At 39.2% G+C, this 22,890-nt stretch overlaps 1 protein-coding gene across 3 annotated transcripts in view; it reads right to left on the reverse strand.

Annotated features, from left to right (window-relative positions):
- The window catches only part of Cped1 (cadherin like and PC-esterase domain containing 1), a 344,939-nt gene that overhangs the window by 253,958 nt on the left and 68,091 nt on the right, over positions 1 to 22,890 (reverse strand). For all 3 annotated transcript variants that reach the window (XM_017797109.2, XM_017797108.2, XM_029561504.1), the window contains exons 3-4: positions 20,914 to 21,020; positions 10,236 to 10,311 (exon numbers count right to left, since the gene is read on the reverse strand). In XM_017797109.2, the coding sequence (XP_017652598.1) occupies positions 10,236 to 10,311; positions 20,914 to 21,020 (183 nt within the window). The remainder of the gene's footprint in view (positions 1 to 10,235; positions 10,312 to 20,913; positions 21,021 to 22,890) is intronic.

Consider the following 22,890-nt stretch of genomic DNA (forward strand, 5'->3'; position numbering starts at 1 on the left):
GAGAGAGAGAGAGAGAGAGAGAGAGAGAGAGAGAGAGAGAGAGAGAGATCTTTGTGACCTTGTCTGTAAAGGCAGAAAGGCAGGTCCACCTTGGACTTACTAGTTAATCCAATCAATTCAATTCCATTTTGCTCCTGTTAGTTTGAATTGGGTTTTGTGTTTGTAACTGAAAGAATTCTATGCATCCATTTTGCATATATTCCAGCTAAGGTGGAGACATGGAACACAGAGAAAGGATTTGGCCATCAGGGAATTTATAGTCTAGAGAGAAATCCTTTTCATGAACTAGTAACAGACATCATTGTATTAAATTACAAATCCCAAATTACCATTGGGGAAAAATGTGCTAGACCAAATGGAGACATGAAGAGAGAAGACACTGTAAGGACAATAGGTCAGGATAGTGTCTCTGGGGCCACCAGGAGGAAGGAAGGAAAGACAAAGAAAGCACAGGGAAGAACTGAATCTTTATCAGCCAAAGCAACTACATTTCTTTCTGTGTTATGTGAGACTCGAGTAATTTTTAATGCTCTGAGCTTATGAAAAAGATACATTAATATTGACTGCAATCTAGACAGAGGATATTCCCTTCTGATCGGGGTTTGCTAGCTGTATTTCACACATCCTCACTTGGTATGTGCGGGGGATACATGCATAAAAGAAGCTGAAGCACAAGTTACCCAGAAGTGGTGGATTTATATCCCCTGGCCTGAATACAGAGCTATTAAGATGAAGAAACTGCCCAGAGAATGACCTGCTGGGAGAACCGAAGCATCCTTTCATACAGAGAGACCTCTAGCCATTGACTTCCTCTTCCATCCTTTGCTGTCAGCACTTAAGTTTCTCCTCAAATGAAACGATGAAGGAATATCTGAAGACTGTACAAAACTACAAACCTGCCTGACAGAATTACTTATCCATCTCCAGCCTGCATACATGAGGATCAACCAACAAACAATGTGAGAAAGGGCTTGACTTGTCATTTTTCATAGCAATGAGTGATCAGTCCTTGGCTGCAAGGGAAACTACCCAGAAGTTGCTTCCACAACATGAGATTTATCTGCATCTTCCCACTTATTTATGAACAGTATCATAGCATTTCTCCAATTCTTTCATATGTGCAAATGTTTTATAACTAAACATGGCCAGGGTTCTGAGGAATGAGATAGTACTCCCTGCTTCTCCTGCTCCTGGTCTCTGATCCATAACATCAATTCAATACTGACTTCACAGTGAGGGAAGTGGGTAAATCAGCCTGTATATTGACAAGCCCCTCTGATGATTGATGGGGCTCTCCTTTCACAATGCTGTGTCTTTTATCTAACATCCTTTCTATGTCATTTCTCTCTTAATAGTCTAATAAATTACTGATTATTATATTGCATTAGTTCCTTCTCTCATTGCTGTAACAAAATTCCTTATGAATGTAACTTAAGGAAGGAAGACTTTATCTTGTCTCAGGGTTTAAGGGTCCAGCCCACAGGCCTAGCAACAGGAGTAAAAGGTGGCTGGTCATATTGCACCACAAGACAAAGGAGAAAGAGGTGGATGTTGGAGCTAGCTGACTTCCTTTTTATCAAGATGAGTTTCAGCTGTAATATGGTGTCACCAACACTCAGAGTAGGTCACTGCTTAGCTAAACCTTTCTGGAAACACTTTCATAGTCATACCTAGAGGTTTGATCCTTGGTGATTCTAAATCCAGTCAAGTTGAAGATGAAGATTAATCATTGCATAAATACTAGGAACTAAGATCTTCCACTAAACCTTAATGCTAAAAAAATAAATAAATAAGCCCTGCCTTCAGGGAATTTCAGTCCTTGTAAAGAAGCAAGCATATGCAAAATACCATGAAGATGCAAAGCCCCACTGGAGGTATCCACAAGGTACAAAAGGAACAAAGCAGACAGTGCACATATATCTCTACAAATGAAGACCTCACTCTGAAGAAAGTCGTGAATCAATTCCTAAAGAAACTATAGTTTAAATTTAAAGATACATGCGTACATAAGTATTCCTAGTAATTATCACTACCTCAGTGACTTTGAGACGCTCATTTTCTTCCCTGTATTTCTTTCATTTGAGAATTAATAAGATCAACTTGAAAGGAATGTGTCTTTGGGCTGGTGCTCAGCTTCTCTAAAGCATATCTTGAAAGACGAATTCACATTTCAGACAAATTTCCTGGCGTCCACTTTGCCTAGCCCAACTAATAACTGGCTAAATCCCTAGGAAGACATTCTTTCACCAACCACATTTAAACTATCGATGTACTCTGCTAGCTTTTCTTTTAAAGTATGTTCTGAGCATAGATTAGTGGGTCTTCTCTACAACAAAGTGTCAAGAACTCCAGTTCAGTTCTACCTGCCTTCAAACGGATGGGCGTTCTTCCTAAATTCTTCTATTCTGCCAGTGCTAGTAGTTCTGTTTGGTTTTGATTTGGTTTGGTTTGGCATGTGTTTTTCAAATATTTTGGAGGGTAACTGGGTAATGGGAGAGGCTGTTTCAAGACTGATGGTCAATTTTAATGGTGATGGTGACAGATAAGCTGAGAATTCCAGGGGTAATGTGCTATTTTTCTTTTAAGCAATGTGAGGAAGACACCCTAGGAAGAGATGTAGCATAGTTGGGTGATTTCCTCCCCTTGCTTGGTATACAGTAGCTGAGAAACCATATTGTAGAAATTTTGTGTTTAGGGGCTTAAGGGTCAATATGGGAGAAAGACACAAATGTTACAGGTGACTGTAAGGAAGTGCTTCAGGTGGCTGAGTGCAGTCTAGCCCTGGCAGGGAAAAGTCGTGATAAAAAATGAGGCATACACTTGGAGAAAGCTGAAAAACAGAAAGCACTAAGAAAGTTACCTGAGCATCCAAGCTAAGAGGCGTTATGGAGCGAAGAGACTTGGAAGGCTGTGATTGCAAAGTGCCAAGTTAGTTGGAGTTCTCAAAAGAACAATTCTACAGTGCAAGTTACCAAGCAAGGTTATGGAAGTGAGAGACCAAAGGCAAATAAAATGGAGGTCATGGAGGTGATGTCATGAAAGATCTGGGAAGCAAGGATGATGAAAGGGTCGCGCATTGATATGGACATCAGAATTCACAAGAACGTCAGTATATTTGAAGTGGAAAGGAGTAAGTCAATCCAGGAATGACTTTCTTATGGAGCATGATAGAAGATCCAAAGGCTGATAGGTAACACTAGGAAAGAGTATCAAAGAGATGCTGACTGTCCCTCTCCACTTCAGAATTAAGGTCTTAGCAGAAAATTCAACTTCATTGGTTTCAGAACTAACGAAGTTTGTTTTTAGAGGAAAATGGAAGTTGGCCTCACAGCAACTTGGGGAAATGTAAATGCTGTGGTAGATGGAGTAGAGAACAGAGAGGTGTGGAGGAAGAGGCAAAGAAGGACCAGGTCACTGGATGGGATCAAATGGTCACTGAATTTCATGGGGCTAAGATACATGAGGAAGTTTTCTTCAGGTTCTAGCACCACAGCTCTGTTTAGAGATGCAAGGTGATGCCACGTCCTATTGCTCTGGAATGTCCTGTCTTCACCTCTTTTCATCTGCAAACTAACTAGTTTTTAAAGAGTATCTTCATTTGCTATAACCAGCTCTGAAGAGGTGTAATTTGTCTGGTGTCTCAAACTTATGAATTTGTTATGGTACAAGCCAGACTCATGTGAGCATCTGACTGTGAGTTCTATCTAGATAAAAATCTACCCTTGGACTGAATCAGAGCATCAAAATGAGAGCTGACTGGGCTTTAAAACACAGACCTCTGTGAGCAGGCTGAGTAGGCTTACTTTATTTCTTTGTGATAGGGTGTGGGTAAGATCTCTCTTGCTATAAGGTGGATAATGGTCTGGATTTTACAGAAACAGAAGAAGAAACAGGGGAAAATAGGAGAACATTGATTTGGTCATTACAAAGATGGAGAAAAGCAGACAATTTCAGTAAGCTTTGGCCATGGGTGGCTTGTTGAAGAGCTGAATTGAATTTTTTTTAAATATTTTTATTATTTTTATTTTATGTGTTTGAGTGTATTGCCTGCATGTGTGTAAGTGCACCGTGTCATGAATGCTTAGGGAGGTTAGAAGAAGGTGTCAGATTTCCCCAGAACTGGAGTTATGGATGGTTGTTAGCTGCCATATGGGTGCTAGGAATCGAACCTGGGTATTCTGCAAGAACAGTCAGTGCTCTTAACTGCTGAGCCTTCTCTCCAACCCCCGAATGGAAATTTAAATGTACTTCCAGAAATTCTACCAATTAGAAATTCATAGGGTTTGTGAACATCATTTATAAAATGCAAATACATAAGAGGCTTATAACTCATAAGGGTGTAACTGAGTCTGAATTAGTTCCATCAGCTTATTTCTGCTGTCACCTTGCTTAAGTTGGTCATGTTAAAGAGATGAGAGTCTGACTTGCAGGATTAGAAATGGAATCATGTGTAGCAGAGAATTTGGAATGAGGAAAATACCAAGAAGCCCACAGAAAACACAGAGGGAAGTAGCAGGATTTGAGAATGAGAAGAACAAGCAAAACCTGACCTTCTCTGCTTGAAATATTAGATCCGGAATATGCGCTTACAAATCAGCAGTGCCAGAACTGTAGACATAGTCAGCACTTAAGAACAAACACACCGGCTCTTCTTCCAGAGGACTCCAGTTCGATTCCAGCACCCACATGGTGGCTAATAACCATCTATAACTCACAATTCTAGGGACTCTAACACCTTTTTCTGGCCTCTGTGGGTTTTGTATGACATGTATGCATTTATACATATGCAGGCATATACTCATACACATAAAATAGAAATAAATCTTTTTTTTAATTTAAAAATTAGCAGTACCACCTGGGGTAAGCTAGCTACTATCACTCAGGGTGCAAAAAATAACTTCAATTATGTTACTTTAATGATAACTTTTATATTTGGTAATAAATAATTCAAATTTTATTAAGCTCTATACTGTTTGGATATAACACAGGGTGTTAAATTTTGATAGCATATTTCTTTTTCTTTATGAACTGACATGACTAAAAACAAGGAGGACATAGATCCTAAAATGATCCAAGTGTTTTCTCTGAGTGCATATCTTGGTATCTTTTAAATTTCATATGAAAGCCAGTGTTCAGAACTAAGATAAAATTACTTGACCGATTATGGCCCAAATTTGGCACACTCCAAATCAGGACTCCTTGGATGATGGCCTGCACTAAAAAGAACAAAAACAACTCATAACCCAAGCAAAACAGATCTCTTATGTTTTTTTTTTTTTTTTTTTTTGTACTAGTAGTTCAAATATGGGAAAGCTATTCCTTTTAACAACAACGAAAAATCAAACTTCTTAAAAAGCATGAACAAAAAGCTTGGGCCAACTAAATATCATAAAACCTTCCACCCCCCAAAAAGGCAAAGTATTAAATAGCAAGATAAAAATAAATCCTTTTGCTGGCCAGCAAAATTTCCATGGCTGTGTGCCGTCCCATATGAGTCACAAGTTGAAGGTCAGGTACATGCTGACTAGGAAAGGATCAGACTGTGTTAGCCCTACGTGTTATCTCCGTCCTTTCTTACTTGCCTTGGTCCCAACCACATTCAACCATAGGATCGTTGCTCTTAGCATCCTTATGTACTGTTGAAGAGAAAAATCAGAGATAGCAAGTTTCTGTGGAAGAAAGCTCTATGGGATCATGGGATAGCACAGCATCACTGACCACTTCCTAGTATTTGTATAGACTTAGTATTTGTATAAACTGAAGCAAAGCTAGATTTTAAAACTTACCCAGACTTGTACACTGGATATGCCTCAGAACTAGAACTTGCCATGTATTCTCTGAAACTGTTGGAGATACTTATTCATTCATCTTTCATATTTTGACACATTTTACAAAGATACTAACAATTTTTCTTCTATTGTTTTCCAAGATCTTTATATAATAGATAGACTTGAAAGACAGAGATGACATCTTACTCCAGAGTAGAAAGTTTTTGTTTTTTGTCTGAGAAGGGCAGCCCAGGCTGTCCTTGAACTCTATTTTCTCAAGGATGACTATGAATTTCCTGATCCTCCTGCTTCCTCCTCTGTGATTCCAGGCATGGACCACCATACCTGGTTTTATGCAGCACTGGGGATCAAACCCAGGCTACATGCATGTTCAACAAGCACTCTGCCAACAGAGCTACATTTAAATGCTGTTTCTAGGACAAATGGCAGGCATGCTCACTGTCATTATAAAATTTTCAAACTCCCTAAGTCTGAGGTTCCTCTCCTGAAACCATGGAGTTCACAGGCACTATTTATCCAAGCATGGGTGAACGAGGGTTTGGTGAACAGGTAAAAATGCTGAGAATTGCTTACTGATATTAATTTTATAAATAAAAACATCATTTGCTTCAGACCCAGATGTCTCATATCATCTGACAATATCTATATTACTGTGACAGGTGTCTTGTGAGCTTTAAAACCCCAGTTTTAGACAGAAATATAAAATTTTAGTGAAAATCAGTCATAAAGAAAATGTTAGGTATTATGAGTTTTTTGCCCAAGTCTTCATCTGCTCACCATTTATTGAGCATGTATGTTTGTATGACAAACAAGTTTATCTTTAAAGCAAATTATATACATACATATATGCATGCACATGTAATCCAGTTTATCTTTAAAATTAAATTAAGAAAATTGCCTTACTATACTTATCTATACATTTGAAAAATAACAAAATGAAGAAAAACCATAAATCCCATGAAATTGACTAAGTCATAGCTAACACGTGGCAAGGCTAAAAATTTCTGGTTTCAAAATTGATGTACAATCAAATGGTACAGCTACTCTGATTTTAAATAAAATGTCTAGATTATATAGCATTAGGTTTAGTTGTGTTTGTTGTTTTTCCTCCAAAAATAATAGCTGTGTACTGAGCACTTAATATCTGGCAAGCACTGTGCTAAATACTTCATATGCATTATCTCATTTCATGATCTTTTTATTAATCAAATTTGTTTTCAGATAGTTTCATACATATATGCAATAAATGCCAACCACTCTCAAGTCCCCACTGCTTTACCATCCCTGTGGAACCTCCTTCTTCCCACAGAGCTCTCTCTCACCTACATGCTTATTCATTTTGCTTTATGACTGAGATTAACTGGGGATGTATATGTGCCATAGGTTTGGAGCTGTCCTTCAGAGCCTGGTGGGTTCAGCTATCAGTAACTATTTTGTCTTTAAATTTAAAAAAAAGTTTATTATTTTTATTTTATGTGTATGAATGTATTACATGCATGTGTGTAAGTGTACCCGTGTTGTGCAATGCCCACAGAGGCCAGAAGAAGACATCGGATCTCCTGGAACTGGAGTTACAGACTGTTGTTAGCCACCATATGGCTGCTGGGAACTGAACCCAGGTTCTCTGCAAGAGCTGCCAGTGCTCTTAACCATTGAACCATCTCTTCAGTCCCCTTGTCTGCATTGTTATCTTTGTGATTTTTTTTTTTTTGAGGCAATGTCTTACTGTGTAACCAGGTTGGCCTCAAACTCACAATTTGCCTCAACCTCCTGAATATAAGGCTTATAGCTACACACCACCACCTTTTGAATAATACCATGCCAAGGTACCAGCATGTTGTTACCTAATCTGTACTCCATATTAAATATTCAGCATTAACAGTAAACCAAATCCTTTTTAGTTTTGTGAATGAGCTTGTATTACATGTTGTATAGTCATAGGAACAAAGTACTACAAAAGCTACTGTTCATAACATTTAGATCAGAAAATAAAGCTATAGACATTTTTTAGAGCTAGATACCTAAGAAAATTATCTTCAGCTCAAGAAAGATAACATGGTAGAAAAAAATAATTCCATTTAAAAGGATGTGTGCTCCACAAAACTATCTTGTTAGTCACAGAGATGAAGAGAAAATTAACACACTAAGAGAGAGCGTGAAAGGGTTACATATATCTAGAACTTCACATGTTCTTCAGAATGAAAACATTTATAAAAAAATTTTTTATGTGTATTCGTGTATTGCCTGTATGTAGATAAGTGCACCCATGTCGTGCAATGCCAGCGGAGGTCAGAAGAGGTTGTCAGATCCCCTGGGACTGGAGTTACAGATAGTTGTTAGCTGCCATGTGGGTGCTGGGATCCAGCCCAGGTCTCAGAATGAAACCTTTTTAAGGCTAAGGAAGACAGAAAATACGTCCTAATTTTATGGAAGCAAGGAAAAAATAGCTTATACCAGACTTGCTTGCTTAGTTTTATTAATTTAAATCTATTTCAGACTATAAATAGGCTTTCACTCCTATGGCACCATTCTGCTTTCTAGAACACTGAAAGAATTCATGTTCTTAATCATTCTTACATGTAAATTACAACAGAGAAAAACACTTTAAAAACTGGAAGCTCTGTTAAAAAGCAAACAGTTTTTTCCAGATTGTCTTAACTAGAGAACTCTGGACTTTCATTAATATTATAGTAGTGGAAATAATTATTTTATGTTGCTCCCAAAGCGCTCTCTCCTCTCTCTCTCTCTCTCTCTCTCTCTCTCTCTCTCTCTCTCTCTCTCTCTCTCTCTCTCATTTGTATGTGTTTATATCTGTTGTGGGTACATGTGCACCTGTGTGTGAAAGACAGAGTTCAACAATGAGTTTCTTCTATCAAATTTTACCTATTTTTTGAGACAGGCTTTCTCACTGAACCTAAGGCCTTCTGATTTGGCTAGATGTGGGTGCTGGGAACCAAACTCCTGTCTTCATGTTTGTGTGGAGCAAGCAGTTTACTGACTGAGACATCTCTACAACCCCATATTTTCTTTCTATAAAATAAAAACCTAGCTGGAGATAGAGCGTTTTCTTTCTTTACATGCACAAGGCTCTGGGTTCAATTCCCAGCACTGCAGGTGGGATGGAGTTTAAAGGGGAATGGGGTCATCAAACCAGGTGTGGTAGCATAAGCCTGTAATCCTAGCACTTAGGAGGTAGAGGCAGGAGGATCAGAAATTCAGAGACAGTTTCAGCTAATGAGTTTGAGGCCTGCCTAGGCTACACAGAACTTTCTCAACCCCCAAATAAAAACTACCCAGGTTACAATTTAAAAAATAAAAGAAACAAAGGCTATGAAGTCAGCTACAATTATAATATGAAACAATTATAGAACAAAATTCAGTCACTGCTTACTTTAGAATGTATCTTAAATTTGAAGTAGAATTACTAATGCATTTGAAGTCCTAGTAAATGGGAGAGGAGACTGCTGTCAGCAAATAGGACATGCCAACAGGTTTGGTTTGGAGGCAGAACCCCATGGAAAAGCTGGTGGCTTATGTATACGATGTTTTCTTATTCTACTAAGACATAAATTAATGAATGCAGAATTGAAGCCATGCAAATCTAAAATTTTAATTGTGTAGTAAAACGCTTTCTAGGGGCATAAACTGCTAAACGTTAATGGGCTTTAACAAGAAGTTCCAGGCAGTCTTGCCAAGGGGTTTTAAAGTGGACTATAATTTCATCTGTGAAGACTCATTTCATCTCTAGGGGATTATATACCTTCTGATGTTTTTTTCTACTGCTGGAAACTGGTAATTTTTGTCCAAAATTCCAGAGACATTCAAAACACAGAATTTATTCATTGAGTATCCTACTTTAAACATACAGACACTCAGAGTATTTCAGAGAGGAGAAACAAAATTTTCTGATCAGAATGAAACACTCATAAATAGATCATTTTTTAAACCTAAATTTATATATAACTAAGGAATACAATACCAATTACTTTTTAACATAAGGTAGTATTTATTTATTTATTTATTTATTTGTTTGTTTGTTTGTTTATTGGTCTTTTTGAGACAGGGTCTCCCTGTAGGCCCAGCTGGCCTGAAACTCACTATGTAGACCAGGCTGGCCTTGATCTCACAGAGATCTGCCTGCCTCTGCCTCCTGAATGCTGGGATTGAAGGCATGCACCACCACACCCAGCCTATGGCAGCATTATTTTTAAAAGAATCAGAAAAGACAAATAGAAATACACATCTTGCGAGTCAAAAGTCAAAAAAGAAAAGAAAATAAAAAAAAACTTTCCTTTGGCAAAATCTGTGGATTGGAGAAGATTATGACAGAAGAATTGATAGATGGAGGATCTAGAGATGCAGTTTGAGGGCCTTGTTTGTTTGTGATTTCTAGGGAAGCCTACATATATCAAATGCTGATGCATAAAGAAATGGACTAAAGATTACCTGGAAATCTTCTAATTATTTGACATAAGGCTTCTTTTCTGCAAAGCTGAGGCTGTATTTCTGGTAACACGTTTATCTAAAAGGAATGAAAAAGATCCTAGTGATTTGAGCTTTCATAAATGATGAAGCCAAAGAAACCAAAAAGAGCATACAAATGTCAATCACCATCCATGCCACCCACACCCAATCTTCAACGGTCCACAAGTGAGCATTCAAATTCAGATCAATGACAATTTGATAACATAAAATAAAAACCTGGCCTCAGAGATCTTCAAAATATTTGGAAATAACTTTGGAAATCTTTTTATATTTCAAAGCAATCATATTTGCTAGATATAAAAAGAAATACTTAAGGCAAATATAGCAACTTAACTTCATAATTGCACTTTGTAAAAATAGCACTACAACACCACAAAGTCAGCTAAGGGGCAAGGTTCCAAAGGCCCACAGTGACTTGCATCATTCAGAGGTAAGTCAGTGGTAAACCTGCCTCATCATTTCATACAAGTCTTTACTTTACAATGAAGAACATTATTGTTTCCAAATATAAAATCCATTCACCACAAAACTCTATTTTAACCAAAATTATTCTTAGAAGGGTTTATAAGCGTTGCCATAAATTTAACCTTCAGATTTCCTCCAAGTTTAAAGAACAGAAACGACATGAACAAGCTTAATTTTCTCCTCTTGTGAATTTACAGTTTGATTAACTAGGTACACCAACTACATTCCCAAACTAAAACCAAATATGGTAAAAACTTGCCAAAACCAAAAAATGAGCACGGTATAGATTAGTATGAAAACCAGATTTATCCTTGAGACATTATTGATTATTTTCAAATTAATTCACTTTCTCTTAATAATGAATTATAGTTTCTTCATTGTGTCCTTCTGGCATGATGAGATAACAACTCGACTGTATTGAAAAAGAACAAAGGCAAAGGGAATGGTACAATCCCAGTCCTGGCCTTGAGAACTCTCTCTCTCTCTGTCTCTCTCTCTGTGTCTCTGTGTCTCTCTCTCTCTCTCTCTCTCTCTCTCTCTCTCTCTCTCTCTCTCTCTCTCCCTCTCGTTTTCAATTTTTTTTATCAATTTCTTCATTTATACAATAATGCAGGCAGAACCTCTGATCTCTGAACTCCATTTCTGCTGTAAGATTTGATCAATTCTGAAGTAAAATGCAGGGGTTTTTTTTCCCTAAAGATTCATTTAACGTGTTTTGACTCTGCGATTAAATCTTCTCCGACTTTTGGAATCGTATTAACCTTATTCATTTATTCAGCAAACTTCTTTTTTGCCCATGTATAGCTAGAAGAAGAACCAACTTCAGCCTAGGTTCTGTTAGCAGAATCCAGGCAGTGCTTTTGCCCCGGCAGCATTCCTAAGTACTGCATTTTGTGGGAAGGATACCAAAGTCTCCTCACTTATGTTCTTCCACACTGGGAAGTGAGGTGAGCAGTCAGTTCACTTTCAGTTTCAGGGTTCCTCAGATATAAAAATGAATAGCTCAACTGGCAGTTTGGGTAACCCCTTCAGAGGATGGTGTGATAAGAATAGGAGGTGGGAATTGGCTAGGCAGTTAGGGTAAAAAGACCCCAAAGAAAAGTAGCCAGTTTCTTGGCTAGAACTCAAAATGTCCTTGGAGCTCTTAGCAACATACCCTGTTCCAAAGGCCAAAAATATCAAAAGTATTTGGGAACTTTTATCTAATCCCTAAAAAATTTTAGTGTTACCCTTTCAGAGGGGGAAATGTTAGAGTAGCAAAAGGCCCCATTAAAAAAAAAGAAAGAAAGAAAAAGTACATGAAGTTGTCGGTAAAAGGTGATGGGGAGATATGGGAGGAGTTGGAGGGGAGGGTGTAGATGTGGATTTGATCAAAACACCTTATATACATGTATAAAATTCTCAATAATTTTTTTTAAGTTAAAAAAAATGAGTAGTTCAGGGACTAAATGTGAGAACAGAAGGACTTTCCTAAAGCCCTGACTCACCACTTCAGAATTTTTAAGACAGGCTGGAGGGACAGACAGAGCCTGCAAAAGCATGGAGAAGCTCTAATAGGACTGACTTTGTTTTAAGTTATTACACAAAGTATATTTCTAAGATAGTGCAAAGTTTCAGAAGGCAATATCATAGAGCCATTTCCTCTTACATAAGGCAATGTCACTCAGTTGCTAATGATAGTAGAATTTTTACTTAGAGAAGCATCCAGAAACTGAGAGAGCATTAGGTAAGCGGCTTTAAAGTCCCTGGACTAGCTCAGGTCCATTGCTAACCTTCTCACAAAGGGGTCAGAGCACACACGCTGCTGTTGTGGATGCTCAGTGATCTGAGTCTCTACCATCCCCTCCTGCACAATGGAAAGGCAACAGAAGACTCCTGGTACAAAACGTACCTAGAACTGAACAAATGGGCCGCAAGAATTGATGTAACTATTGTAAAGGCAGAGTAGAGCTAGCACAGATTTTAGGCAGGGTGGTAGAGTTCTGGGTCATCTCAGAGAGGTGACTTTCCCAGGAGGTATTGGATCAAAAAGATGAAATGACTGGGATTAACAAAGATGATGCCTCAAAAAGCAAAACCAAGCCAAGGAAAGCAACTGTTTACTCTTACGGCCTCTATTTTCCTGTCCCCGGCCTAGTGACTTCTATGCTCTTTCTTCCAAGGTGTGACTTCAGAATTCATGGTTGCAGATGACGTAATTGTAGTTACCTGTGACATGAGAAATGTTATCTCCATTCAGCTCTGGGAATTGAGCACCACACTGAGAAGTTAAACCAGCCAACTCAGCACAAAGAGGTGAAAGATTTAAGTATCATGCCTCATACAGGTGTTGCAATTTATGTTATATATTTGACTGGTAAAGCTAATAACACTCTCTTACTTTCTACAAAATGTCATTTGAATATATATTGCAAATATGTATGACTTGTGTAATTATCATTTATCTGAAATAGCTGATTTTGTGTGATGAGTTTTCCAGTTTAACTGTACAATAATTATTTTTAATAAGATTTACTTTTCATTTTATTTTTATGTGTGTGTATGTTCACATGTGTGCAGGTGCACATGTGTGTAGGTATGCACATGTGCAAGCATGTGGGAGGGTATGCACATGCACAAGGGGGCACATATGTGTGGGGTGGGGTAGAAGCACTACTCTGAGTGTCATCTTGAGGGATACCATTATCTTCCTTTGATACAAAGTCTCTAATTGGCCTGAAGCTCCCCAATCAGGCTAAACTGCTGGTCAGTGAGCTCCAGGGACCCTCCTATCTCTACCTCCCCAGGGATGGAATTACAAGGGCATGCCACTGTGCTTGGCATTTGTATGTGGGCTCTGGGGGGGGCAAATTTGGGTTCTTCTCTTTGCAAGCCAAGTCCTTTACTGATTGAGTTATCCCCAACATTTTAATAATCTTTATTTTTTTTTTTAGAGCAGTTTTGGGTTCACAGCAAAATTGAGCCAAAGATTACAGATTTCTCATGTACTTAAATGATCCAAAACATACATAACCTCCACCAATACCAACATTACTTGGTGGAATATTATATTCGCTACAATCGATGAATCTACATAGAGGTAGAGAGCAAGAGGGGGGGGGGGAGAGAGAGAGAGAGAGAGAGAGAGAGAGAGAGAGAGACTGCCATTTTTCTTTACTTGGTATGAAACCCTTTTCAAAGGATTAGAAAGCATGTAGAAAATGGTAATAAAATTCATTCTGGGATATTTCTAAGAGATCAAATTGGGAAAATAGAAATATGCATTTAGGGGCTGGAGAGATGGCTCAGAGGTTAAGAACATTGACTGCTCTTGCAGAGAGCCTGGATTCTATTCCCAGTACCCACATGGTGGCTAACAACCATCTGTAAATCCAGTTACAGGGGATCTGACACCCTCTTCTGGTCTCTGTGGGCATTGCATGACATAGGTGCACCTACCTATAGGCAAGTAATACACTCATACACATTAAGTAAAAATAATAAATATTTTTAAAAGAAATGTGCATTAAAAAAAAAGATTTCAATCCCCACATACTCTTTATAAGGTTGATCTGTGATATGTCTATGTAAATTCTTTTTATTACAAACACTCAGAAGCAAAAGCAAAAGTCAGGGCTGGGGATATGGCTCAAAGGATAAAGCACTTGCCATGCAAGCCTGAAGACCAGAGTTCAGATCCCAACATCCATATAAGAAAGCAAGCAGGTGCGGCAGCCAGCCTGCAATCCCAGTGCTAGGGTGGCAGAGTCAGGGATCTGGGGCAAGCTGGTTAACTAGATGAGCCAGAACTGGTGAATGGTGAATTCAGCAAGAGATCCAGCCACAGTAAATAAAATGGAGAGCAGTTGAGGAAGACTCCCAATGTGAACTACAGGCCTCCACAGGCATGTGCACAGGTGAGCACACACACTGGTACCACATGTGTGCACCCACACACAGGAACATACACATTCACAATCACAAAAGAGTAAAAGTCATTCTTCTTTTGAGGTATTTTTCATTCAAAAATGTAAAACCATACGAATGATAAGTATTTGGAAAGTGTTTACAAATTGAAAAAATGAAATTTTGGGAATATCATTAACTCAGTAAAGACAGTGGACATCTAAATTGATATAAAGAATAAGAAGGTACATGGAGGGAATTTTTTTGTGGCACTCCAACATATAGAATAACATGGACACCACACTGTAGCTTACAAAATGTTCTTTCCTCTATTTTATTTGTAGAGGTGATCATGTCTTTTTCTTAGACTTTCTCCTAAAGCTGTTTATGGTCATCAACAAGGAAAATAATTAACAACAGGAAATTAGGAGAACCAGCTAATCAAAGAAAGAAAAGTTGTTCTCCAAACACAATCATCATTCCATTCAATTCACTTCCATAGTTAGTTTTTGTCAACATAACGCAAACCTAGACACACCTGGGAAGAGCAAATCTCAGTTGAGGAATTTTTTTCATCAGACTGGCCTGTGGGCATGTCTGTGGTGAAATTTCTTGATTTCTAAATGGTGGAGGAGGGCCTGGCCCACTGTGAGCAGTAGCTGGCCCACTGTGAATGGTAGCATCCCTACACACGTGGCCCTGGACTATATGAGAAAGCAGAGCAGGAGAGACAAGCCAGTAAGCAGGAGTCCTCTGTGAGAGGCCTGTGCTTCAGTTCGTGCTTACCGGACCCTGTCTTGGCTTCTCTTGATGATGGTCTGTAAGCTGTAAGAGGAAATAAACCTGTTCCTCCTCAACTTGCTTTTGGTCATGGTGTTTATCACATTAATACAGAAGCAAGCCAGGACACTGGAGAATAGCCTGCGTGCTCTATGGTAAGAGCCATGTCAGTTTTCAGTGTTCCAGATACTGAAAACAGCATCCTGGGTTTAGTGACTTAATCCTACAAACATTTAAGGCTAGAAATGAATCCCTTTGATTTTGAAACATTAGCACCTGTCTGCCTCTGCTTGAAATGAGATTGAGCCCCGGTTAGTAGACTGTGTCATTCCACACAGTGGGTCTTACTTCATAGATTCTCATGGGCTACTGCAGTTTCAAATCCACGTTTCTATCCCCTGGGCCATTCATTTTCCATTACAGATCTTTTGATCATTTTCAATAAAATAAAAAGAAATTGCAAAGATCTAGACCAATTAATAATCTTAATTCTGAGTCCTTTCTTCACCCCAAAGTCATTGACAGTTATATAACATCCCCAACAACCATGAAGCAGATTCTGCTTTGAATATGTTGTATATGTAAATAAGTCATGGCTCATAAGGCTTCAAATTATTCACTCTTACAAAGTGAAATGATCTCCATGTATCACAAGAATTGATGTATTCTTAAGAATACTCATTGGACTAAGCTGTCAGGACAGTGCCTGAATACTTATTTTGAAAGTTTCTATGGTTGAGAAAAAGGGTATTTAAAGTCAGACTTCCTGAGTGTGAATCTTTATTTCTTTAATAATTAGCTAATGGGCCTTAGACAATGTTCTTAGCCCCATAGTGCTGCTGTCCTGTCCACTGTAGAGGAAATACATCAACAAATATGGAGATACCCAGAATGCTGATTGTATAGCACAAGTATACAAGTGTTAGCTATTAGCATTTCCATCTGTACCCTGTCTTCTGCCAACATCTCACTGTCCCCACTGCCACTCCACTAGTCCAGTTTACCCTCATCTGGGGCCCACGTCATTGCAATAACTGTCCTCCTTGCTTTGGTCCTTGCTCCTGAAGAACTCACTTCAACACAGCTGCCACAGCAAGCCTGTAAAACTGTGTGTGGGTATTGATAAGCTTAGAGCAAGATAAGAGTATATGGGAAAATTTATTACCATTTTCGCAATTTTTCTACAAGTCTAAACTATTTCAAAATTTAAAAACATGAAAAGGGAATCTCAGCATGCTAGACACTGTATTTTATCATTTCATTTATTTTCATTTCTATTTACTTTTTTAGCTCACACCCTTCACTGTTTCACTGCTGTTCCACTTGGTTCTGGCCTCAATACAAAGTCCATTGGTCTCCTGTGACCTTCATAAAAAGTAAAAGCTAATGTCTAATGCCTTCATATTCAGGAAAAGAAATTAAAGGCTACAGAGATTAAGTGTAACTAAATCCTTCAGGGTATAGGTGATGGTACAGGACTTCATCATTAAAGATTTTAGTCAAGAGCTTCTTGCAGAGGACCTGGGTTTGGTTCCCAACACCCACATGGCAGCTAACAACCATTCATAATTCCAGTTCCAGGGAATTCGATGCCCTCTTCTGACCTCTGAAGGCATTGAACAACACGGGTGCACTTACATACATTCAGGCAACACACTTGTACACATAAAATAAATAACAATAAAAATTTGGGTGGGGGTTACTGGAGAGATGGCTTAGCAGTTAAGAGCACTGGCTGCTCTTGCAGAGGACTCAGGTTTGATTCCCAGCACCCACATGGTGGCTACGAACCATCCTTAACTGCAGTTCCAGGGGAACCCAAAGCCCTCTTCTGACCTCCACAGCATTGCACGACTCCGGTGCACTTACATACATGCAGGCAATACATTCATACACATAAAATAAATAAAATATTTTTGTTACACCCACTTCCCAGATGGCACCCTTCCATAGCCTCCCTGCCCCCGCTTGAGACCTTATACTCTGATATCTCTACTACTGTCTGCTGTGTTGTTGTCAGCACCCCCAGCCATTCCCCACTACTTGTCCATCTGATGAATCTAGTCAGCCTATCTAGAGGTCTTTGTTTTAGGAAGGTCAGCTGTTCCTCATCTAGCAGCAATCACCTCTGAGCCATCTCTCCAGCCCCCATAAATAAAATATTTTTTAAAATAATAAATTTTAAGAGCTGCTTTAGTGGGCTTCATTGCTCTTGATTTCTAACATTATACAGTATTTAGTAGCATCCTCTGCTTTGACCTGTAGGTGCCGGTAGCACCGCCCCCCACCCCTCACTTCTGTTTGTGACAAACCTAAAGTGTCTCTATTGTTCTGTTACCAGGAGAGACAAAGGCCCTCCTTTAGAGGGGGTTGAGGAAGAGCATTCTAAGCAGAAAGAAAAAGGGAGGGAAAGAGGGAGGAAAAGAGGGAGGGAAGGAAGGTATGTGACAGAAACCATCATAGGTATTTAGGGAATGATGATTGGGTTATAATCACTTCATATTATACCCAAGGTAGGCAGAGGTTAAGAGAAGAACACTATTGGGCAGGATACATGAGCAGAGAACCCTTCATAGCTAACTGCTAAATACCATTGTCCCCTTCAGCTCTCCCATCTCCTGTTCTCAACAGGCTGATCTTTACAGGTGACATCATAGAGGATCTTGCCTCTTGTCTAGCCGCTGTCTTGGGCCAGTGGGAGCAACTGGAGAGAGACTGGAGGGCAGGAGGAGGGCAAGTTTGGGTACTTATCTCTCAGGCTTCTATGAAGGCCTGTGGTTGGCAAAAGCTCCATTCCACCAAATTTCCAAACTCTCTCCAGCGAAGCCTATTTCTGGGCTCTGGTTCTCACTAGTCCAGGGCTGCTTCATTCCTTCCGCATGCCTTTCCTATGATCAGAGGTGGTGAATATCTTGGGATGGTGCTGGTCCTTGGGTGCCTTGCTACCTTTTCATTGTTACAGTTTCTTTACCCTGTCCAAACATCTGTATGTTTCTTTTATTAGTTTCCCTGCAATATACTTTTCTGAGTATGGTAAAAGGCTAAGACACAGCACATACTGCAGACTTGATCCCAGCTGATGAGAAGGCACTGGAGACTCTATGCACAGGAATAAGAAGGTCAGCTCACCATTCTATAGCTTCCTTCTGATAACAGGAGAACAGAGCATGGTGAATTTCAGAGGTCAGATATTTGCTTCAGAAAACATGTGAGGAGATTTAGCAAATCTAGGCAAATGTGATGATTATGTGACCAAAATAAGCGTTGTCAGTACATGGTACAGCTAACAGAGTTGAAGAATATTTAGAGGTCAGATGCCTTGGTACTGCCTAATGCAATGTGAATAACAAAAGAGGAATGTCTCAAGGGTGAACACCAGACAATGATTAGGAGAGGCTGGCTGGTTGATCACACTTACGAGTAACATGGTAGATGTCTGTGGAGCTTCGACTGCAAGAGCAGGAGCAAGGTTGCTGAGGAAAGCAATAACCCAACAGTGAGCTGGCCAAGTTTAAGTATCTGTGGGCCATCCAAGACACGTGCATGGGCATGTGAAAGCCTGAAGCCTGGGGAAGTGTTCTGAAGATTAGATGTGGGTTTGAGAATCATCAGCTACAGGTGGTAATTGAAATTTGGGGAGTGGCGTTCTAAAGCAGAAGCAGAGAAAACATGGTTAGGGAAAATTAGACAGGAAGGGCTATGGTTATAGGTCAGTGATAGAACAATTTCCTAATGTGTGTGAGACCCTGGGAATTGGAGGGAAGGAAAGAGAGTGAGGGTAAGACAGAAAGAGCAAGAGAGAGTGTGAGCAAGAGTGAGAGTGAGAGCAAGAGGGAGAGAGGAGAAAAAGAAAAAAATGGAATGCCTACCAATGTACATAGGTCCCAACACTTGGAGGTTGAGACAGGAAGGCTGCCACAAGTTCAAGGCCAACCTGGGCTATGTGGTGAGTTCAAAGCCATGTGTTGACACTGTCTCAAAAAATAAAATCCAAATAAAAAATCAGTGACCCAAAGTATATACTCAACCCAAAGTCTAAGGAAAAAAAAGTTATAAGAAAAAATTATGATAAACTGTGTTTAAACTGTAGACTGTCATTGTAGAAATGTCAGGTCACCAGGATAGGCTACTACAGCTCCAATTAGGAGCTGGAAAAATAACTTGATTTTTGGCACTTTCTTCATAGATTTGTTATAAGTATCAACAATATATAACTTGTTTAAGTGTAACGACCATCACACTGCAGACACCCCATCACACTGCAGACACTGGACAAGTTTTAGTTGGCTTTCCATTTATAAAAGTTCATACAATATAGACAGTAAGACTGAATTTCAATTACAGGTTAATAAGAAACTACATTAAATTGTGTTGTCTAATATGCTGTTATAGTTTTCTTTCTGTAGCTGCAATAAAACTCGCTTGCTAGAAGCGACTTGCGGAAGGGTTTATTCCAGCTTACTCTTCCAGATCACAGCCCCTCACTGAAGGAAATCAGGGAAGGCACTCACTCAAGCAGAGCAGGATATGAACCAGAAACCATGGGGGAGCGCTGCCTCACAGGCTCCTGCTTAGCTGACTTTCTCAGACAACCCAGGATCACCTGTCTAGGGACAGCCCACAGAGGGCAAGGCCCTCCTACACCAATGAGTAATCAAGACCTTCCACCACAGACAATCTGATCTAGTCAATTTCCTCTCAGATGACTCTAGGCTTGGTCAAGTTGACAATTAAACTAACTGAAACACATACTAAGATAAGTTTTTAAAGGTCAGAACAATGATATATGTAGAAAATCAAGACTTCTCAATGAGTAGAGGTCAAGTAGTATTCCATAAGTTATATAATTCTAGGTAAAGTTTGTGTCTTACTGACTAAAAAATAAAAAAAAAAAAACAGTATTTACAGCAGATCAAGCTATAGAATATAATCAAACAAAACCTGGCCCTTCTTATCTTAGTGTAAGGCACAGTGTCACTTTGCTTCTTAAATAAGCCCTAAAGGCTCACAGGCTAAGGGTTGGTCACTGGCCTGTCATATCACTAGGGACTGGCAAAATCTTTGAGAAGTGTGGCCTAGTTGGAAGAAGTTAAGGCACTGCGAATGAACTGTCAAGGGGTTATTGGGACCTTGGCCATTTCCTGTCTCTCATCTCTGTTTCCTGGACACCATGAGATAAGCAATTTCCTTTACCACACATTCCTCGTCCTAATACCTTACCACAGGCCTTGTGCCTTACCACAGGCACAAATGCAACAAGGCCAAGTGACCACGGCCTTAAACTCTGAGACTGTGAGTCAAAAACAAATGTTTCCTCTTTATAGAATGGATTGTCCCAGGTCTTCTGTTACAGTAATAGAAAGCTAACCAACTCTTTTTAGAACTTTTCTCCAAAGATACAGTAGTTCCAATTTTTCAAGGCTTTAATAAAAATGTATGGATCAGGAACTTCCACTTTTAATAATATCCACAGTTGATAAAAATGTATGTACACTTTGGGAGTACTCACCTTTTGATGCAACCCTAACCGGCACATGTGCTCCCTAGGTATGCAGGGCTTTCCAGCAGCTCTCTTAGAAGGCAGGCAAATGAGCAGATCCCAGGAGTCCAAACTACCTAAAGAGCATTGAACAGTATTCAGCTCCTTATATGAAAGAATGCAATTACTTAAACCCTGAAACACAAGTAACAAGCTTATTGCACAATACTAATACTCAGAATAACTAAAATTCAACTTTTTCTAATTCACAAGCTTAACATGTTATATTTAGCATTGTATTGTGGGAAAAATTTTAAAAACTATAAAATTCTTTCAAAAACTAAAATTAGAATATCCATAAATAATTCTAAATTTAGTTTTTCAAAGATATTTTAGAAGACTTCTTACAAAAAAAGGAGTAATGCTGAGCAGAAAGTAAAATTTGAAAATTTTTATGAAAAATGAATCTGTGGTCTAGTTATCAGTTGAGTTCAAAATACAGAATAGAGAGCAGTTAAGCGCATTGGATTCTCTTGCAGATGACCCGGGGTTTGGTTTCCTGCACCCACACAGCAGCTAACAACTTTCCCTAACTCCAGTTCCAGGGGATCCAACACCCTCTTCTGGTCCTTGGGCATTGCACAACATGGGTGCACTTACATACATGCAGACAAAATACTCATATACATAAAAAATACACAAGTAAATAATAAATAAAAAGTTTTAAAAATACAGAGCAGAACATGAACTAAAGCAACTACTATTTTGGCTTTAACCTAAGGAAAAAATCCTTTGCCAATATGTCACAGTAACCTGCTACAATAACTTGTCAGTTTAAAAGGGTGTGCTGTTGCACATAGGCTAACATTTATGGACATATGTAGGTTTACTTTCATTAATGCTTCTCTCTCTCCCTCTCCCTCTCCCTCCCTCCCTCTCTCTCTCTCTCTCTCTCTCTCCTGATGCAACGTGATATATATATATATGTGTGTGTGTGTGTGTGTGTGTGTGGTGTATGGTATGTGTGTGTGTGTATGAATGTGTGTGAGGGAGAGAGAGAGGTATATGTGTGCACTGTGTATGTGCGTGGGTATGTGTGTGTGGAGGTGTCTTGCTCCAGCACACTCCAACTTAATCCTTGGAGACAGGGTCTCTTACTGAACCTGGAGAGGTGGACAGCCATTTCTCCATCCTCCTTATCTATTTATTTACCAATACGCCACACATGTAATTAGTACATAAAAGTAGTTACTGAATAGATAATGCCTGATAGGATAGAAATTGTATTACCTCATGGAGAAATTAAAACCGTAAGAAATAAATACATTTCAATTGTTAATGTTACAGGTATTAACTACATCAAGAATAAGGACGACGGACAGTGCAATGAAACAATTAGCATATCTGGAGTAATGGTCTCAAGTTTTGTACTTAAATTTAACTTAAAAGTTGTTTTCCGTGCACCTTCTTCTATTATCAGCCCTGAGATAAACATTCCTTTCAGTAACTCTTTACCCCTGACGCCACAATTTGTCTTCTGCATTACCCACAGTGGCTTATGAAAACTCAGGAAGAACTCAACTTCTCCAAAGCCCTCTCTTTTTTTTTCAAAAAGAATTTCTCATGTAGAGGCATAGAGCTTCCAAAGGAAGGTTGAATGAACTAAAAAGGGAGAGGAATCTATAATTAACAGTGAAATTTCACTCTTCATCATCAAGAACTTTTTTATTCCACAAGTTCCCAAAGTACAGTTTGGGCTGTTTTATGTTTTCAGCTGTCCTGTTGCTAGAGGGCAAACTTCTTGGCTAGCTAAGCGGTCTAAAGAACTGAACTCAAACTCTCATCCCACTGCTGTTCGCTTGTTGTACTTGAAGATGCTAAAAGACAGCACAGCAGTTCAAAGGAGCAGGGGAATACAACAGATGAGCTGGGGACAGGGAAGCTCATCCGTGTAAAGCAATCAGGCCTCGGGCTTGGCAGATGTGGACTGCTTTATACACCCTCCCT

The sequence above is a fragment of the Nannospalax galili genome, unplaced genomic scaffold, assembly GCF_000622305.1.
Source record: "Nannospalax galili isolate Female #2095 unplaced genomic scaffold, S.galili_v1.0 scaffold413, whole genome shotgun sequence".
Taxonomy (NCBI): Eukaryota; Metazoa; Chordata; class Mammalia; order Rodentia; family Spalacidae; genus Nannospalax; species Nannospalax galili.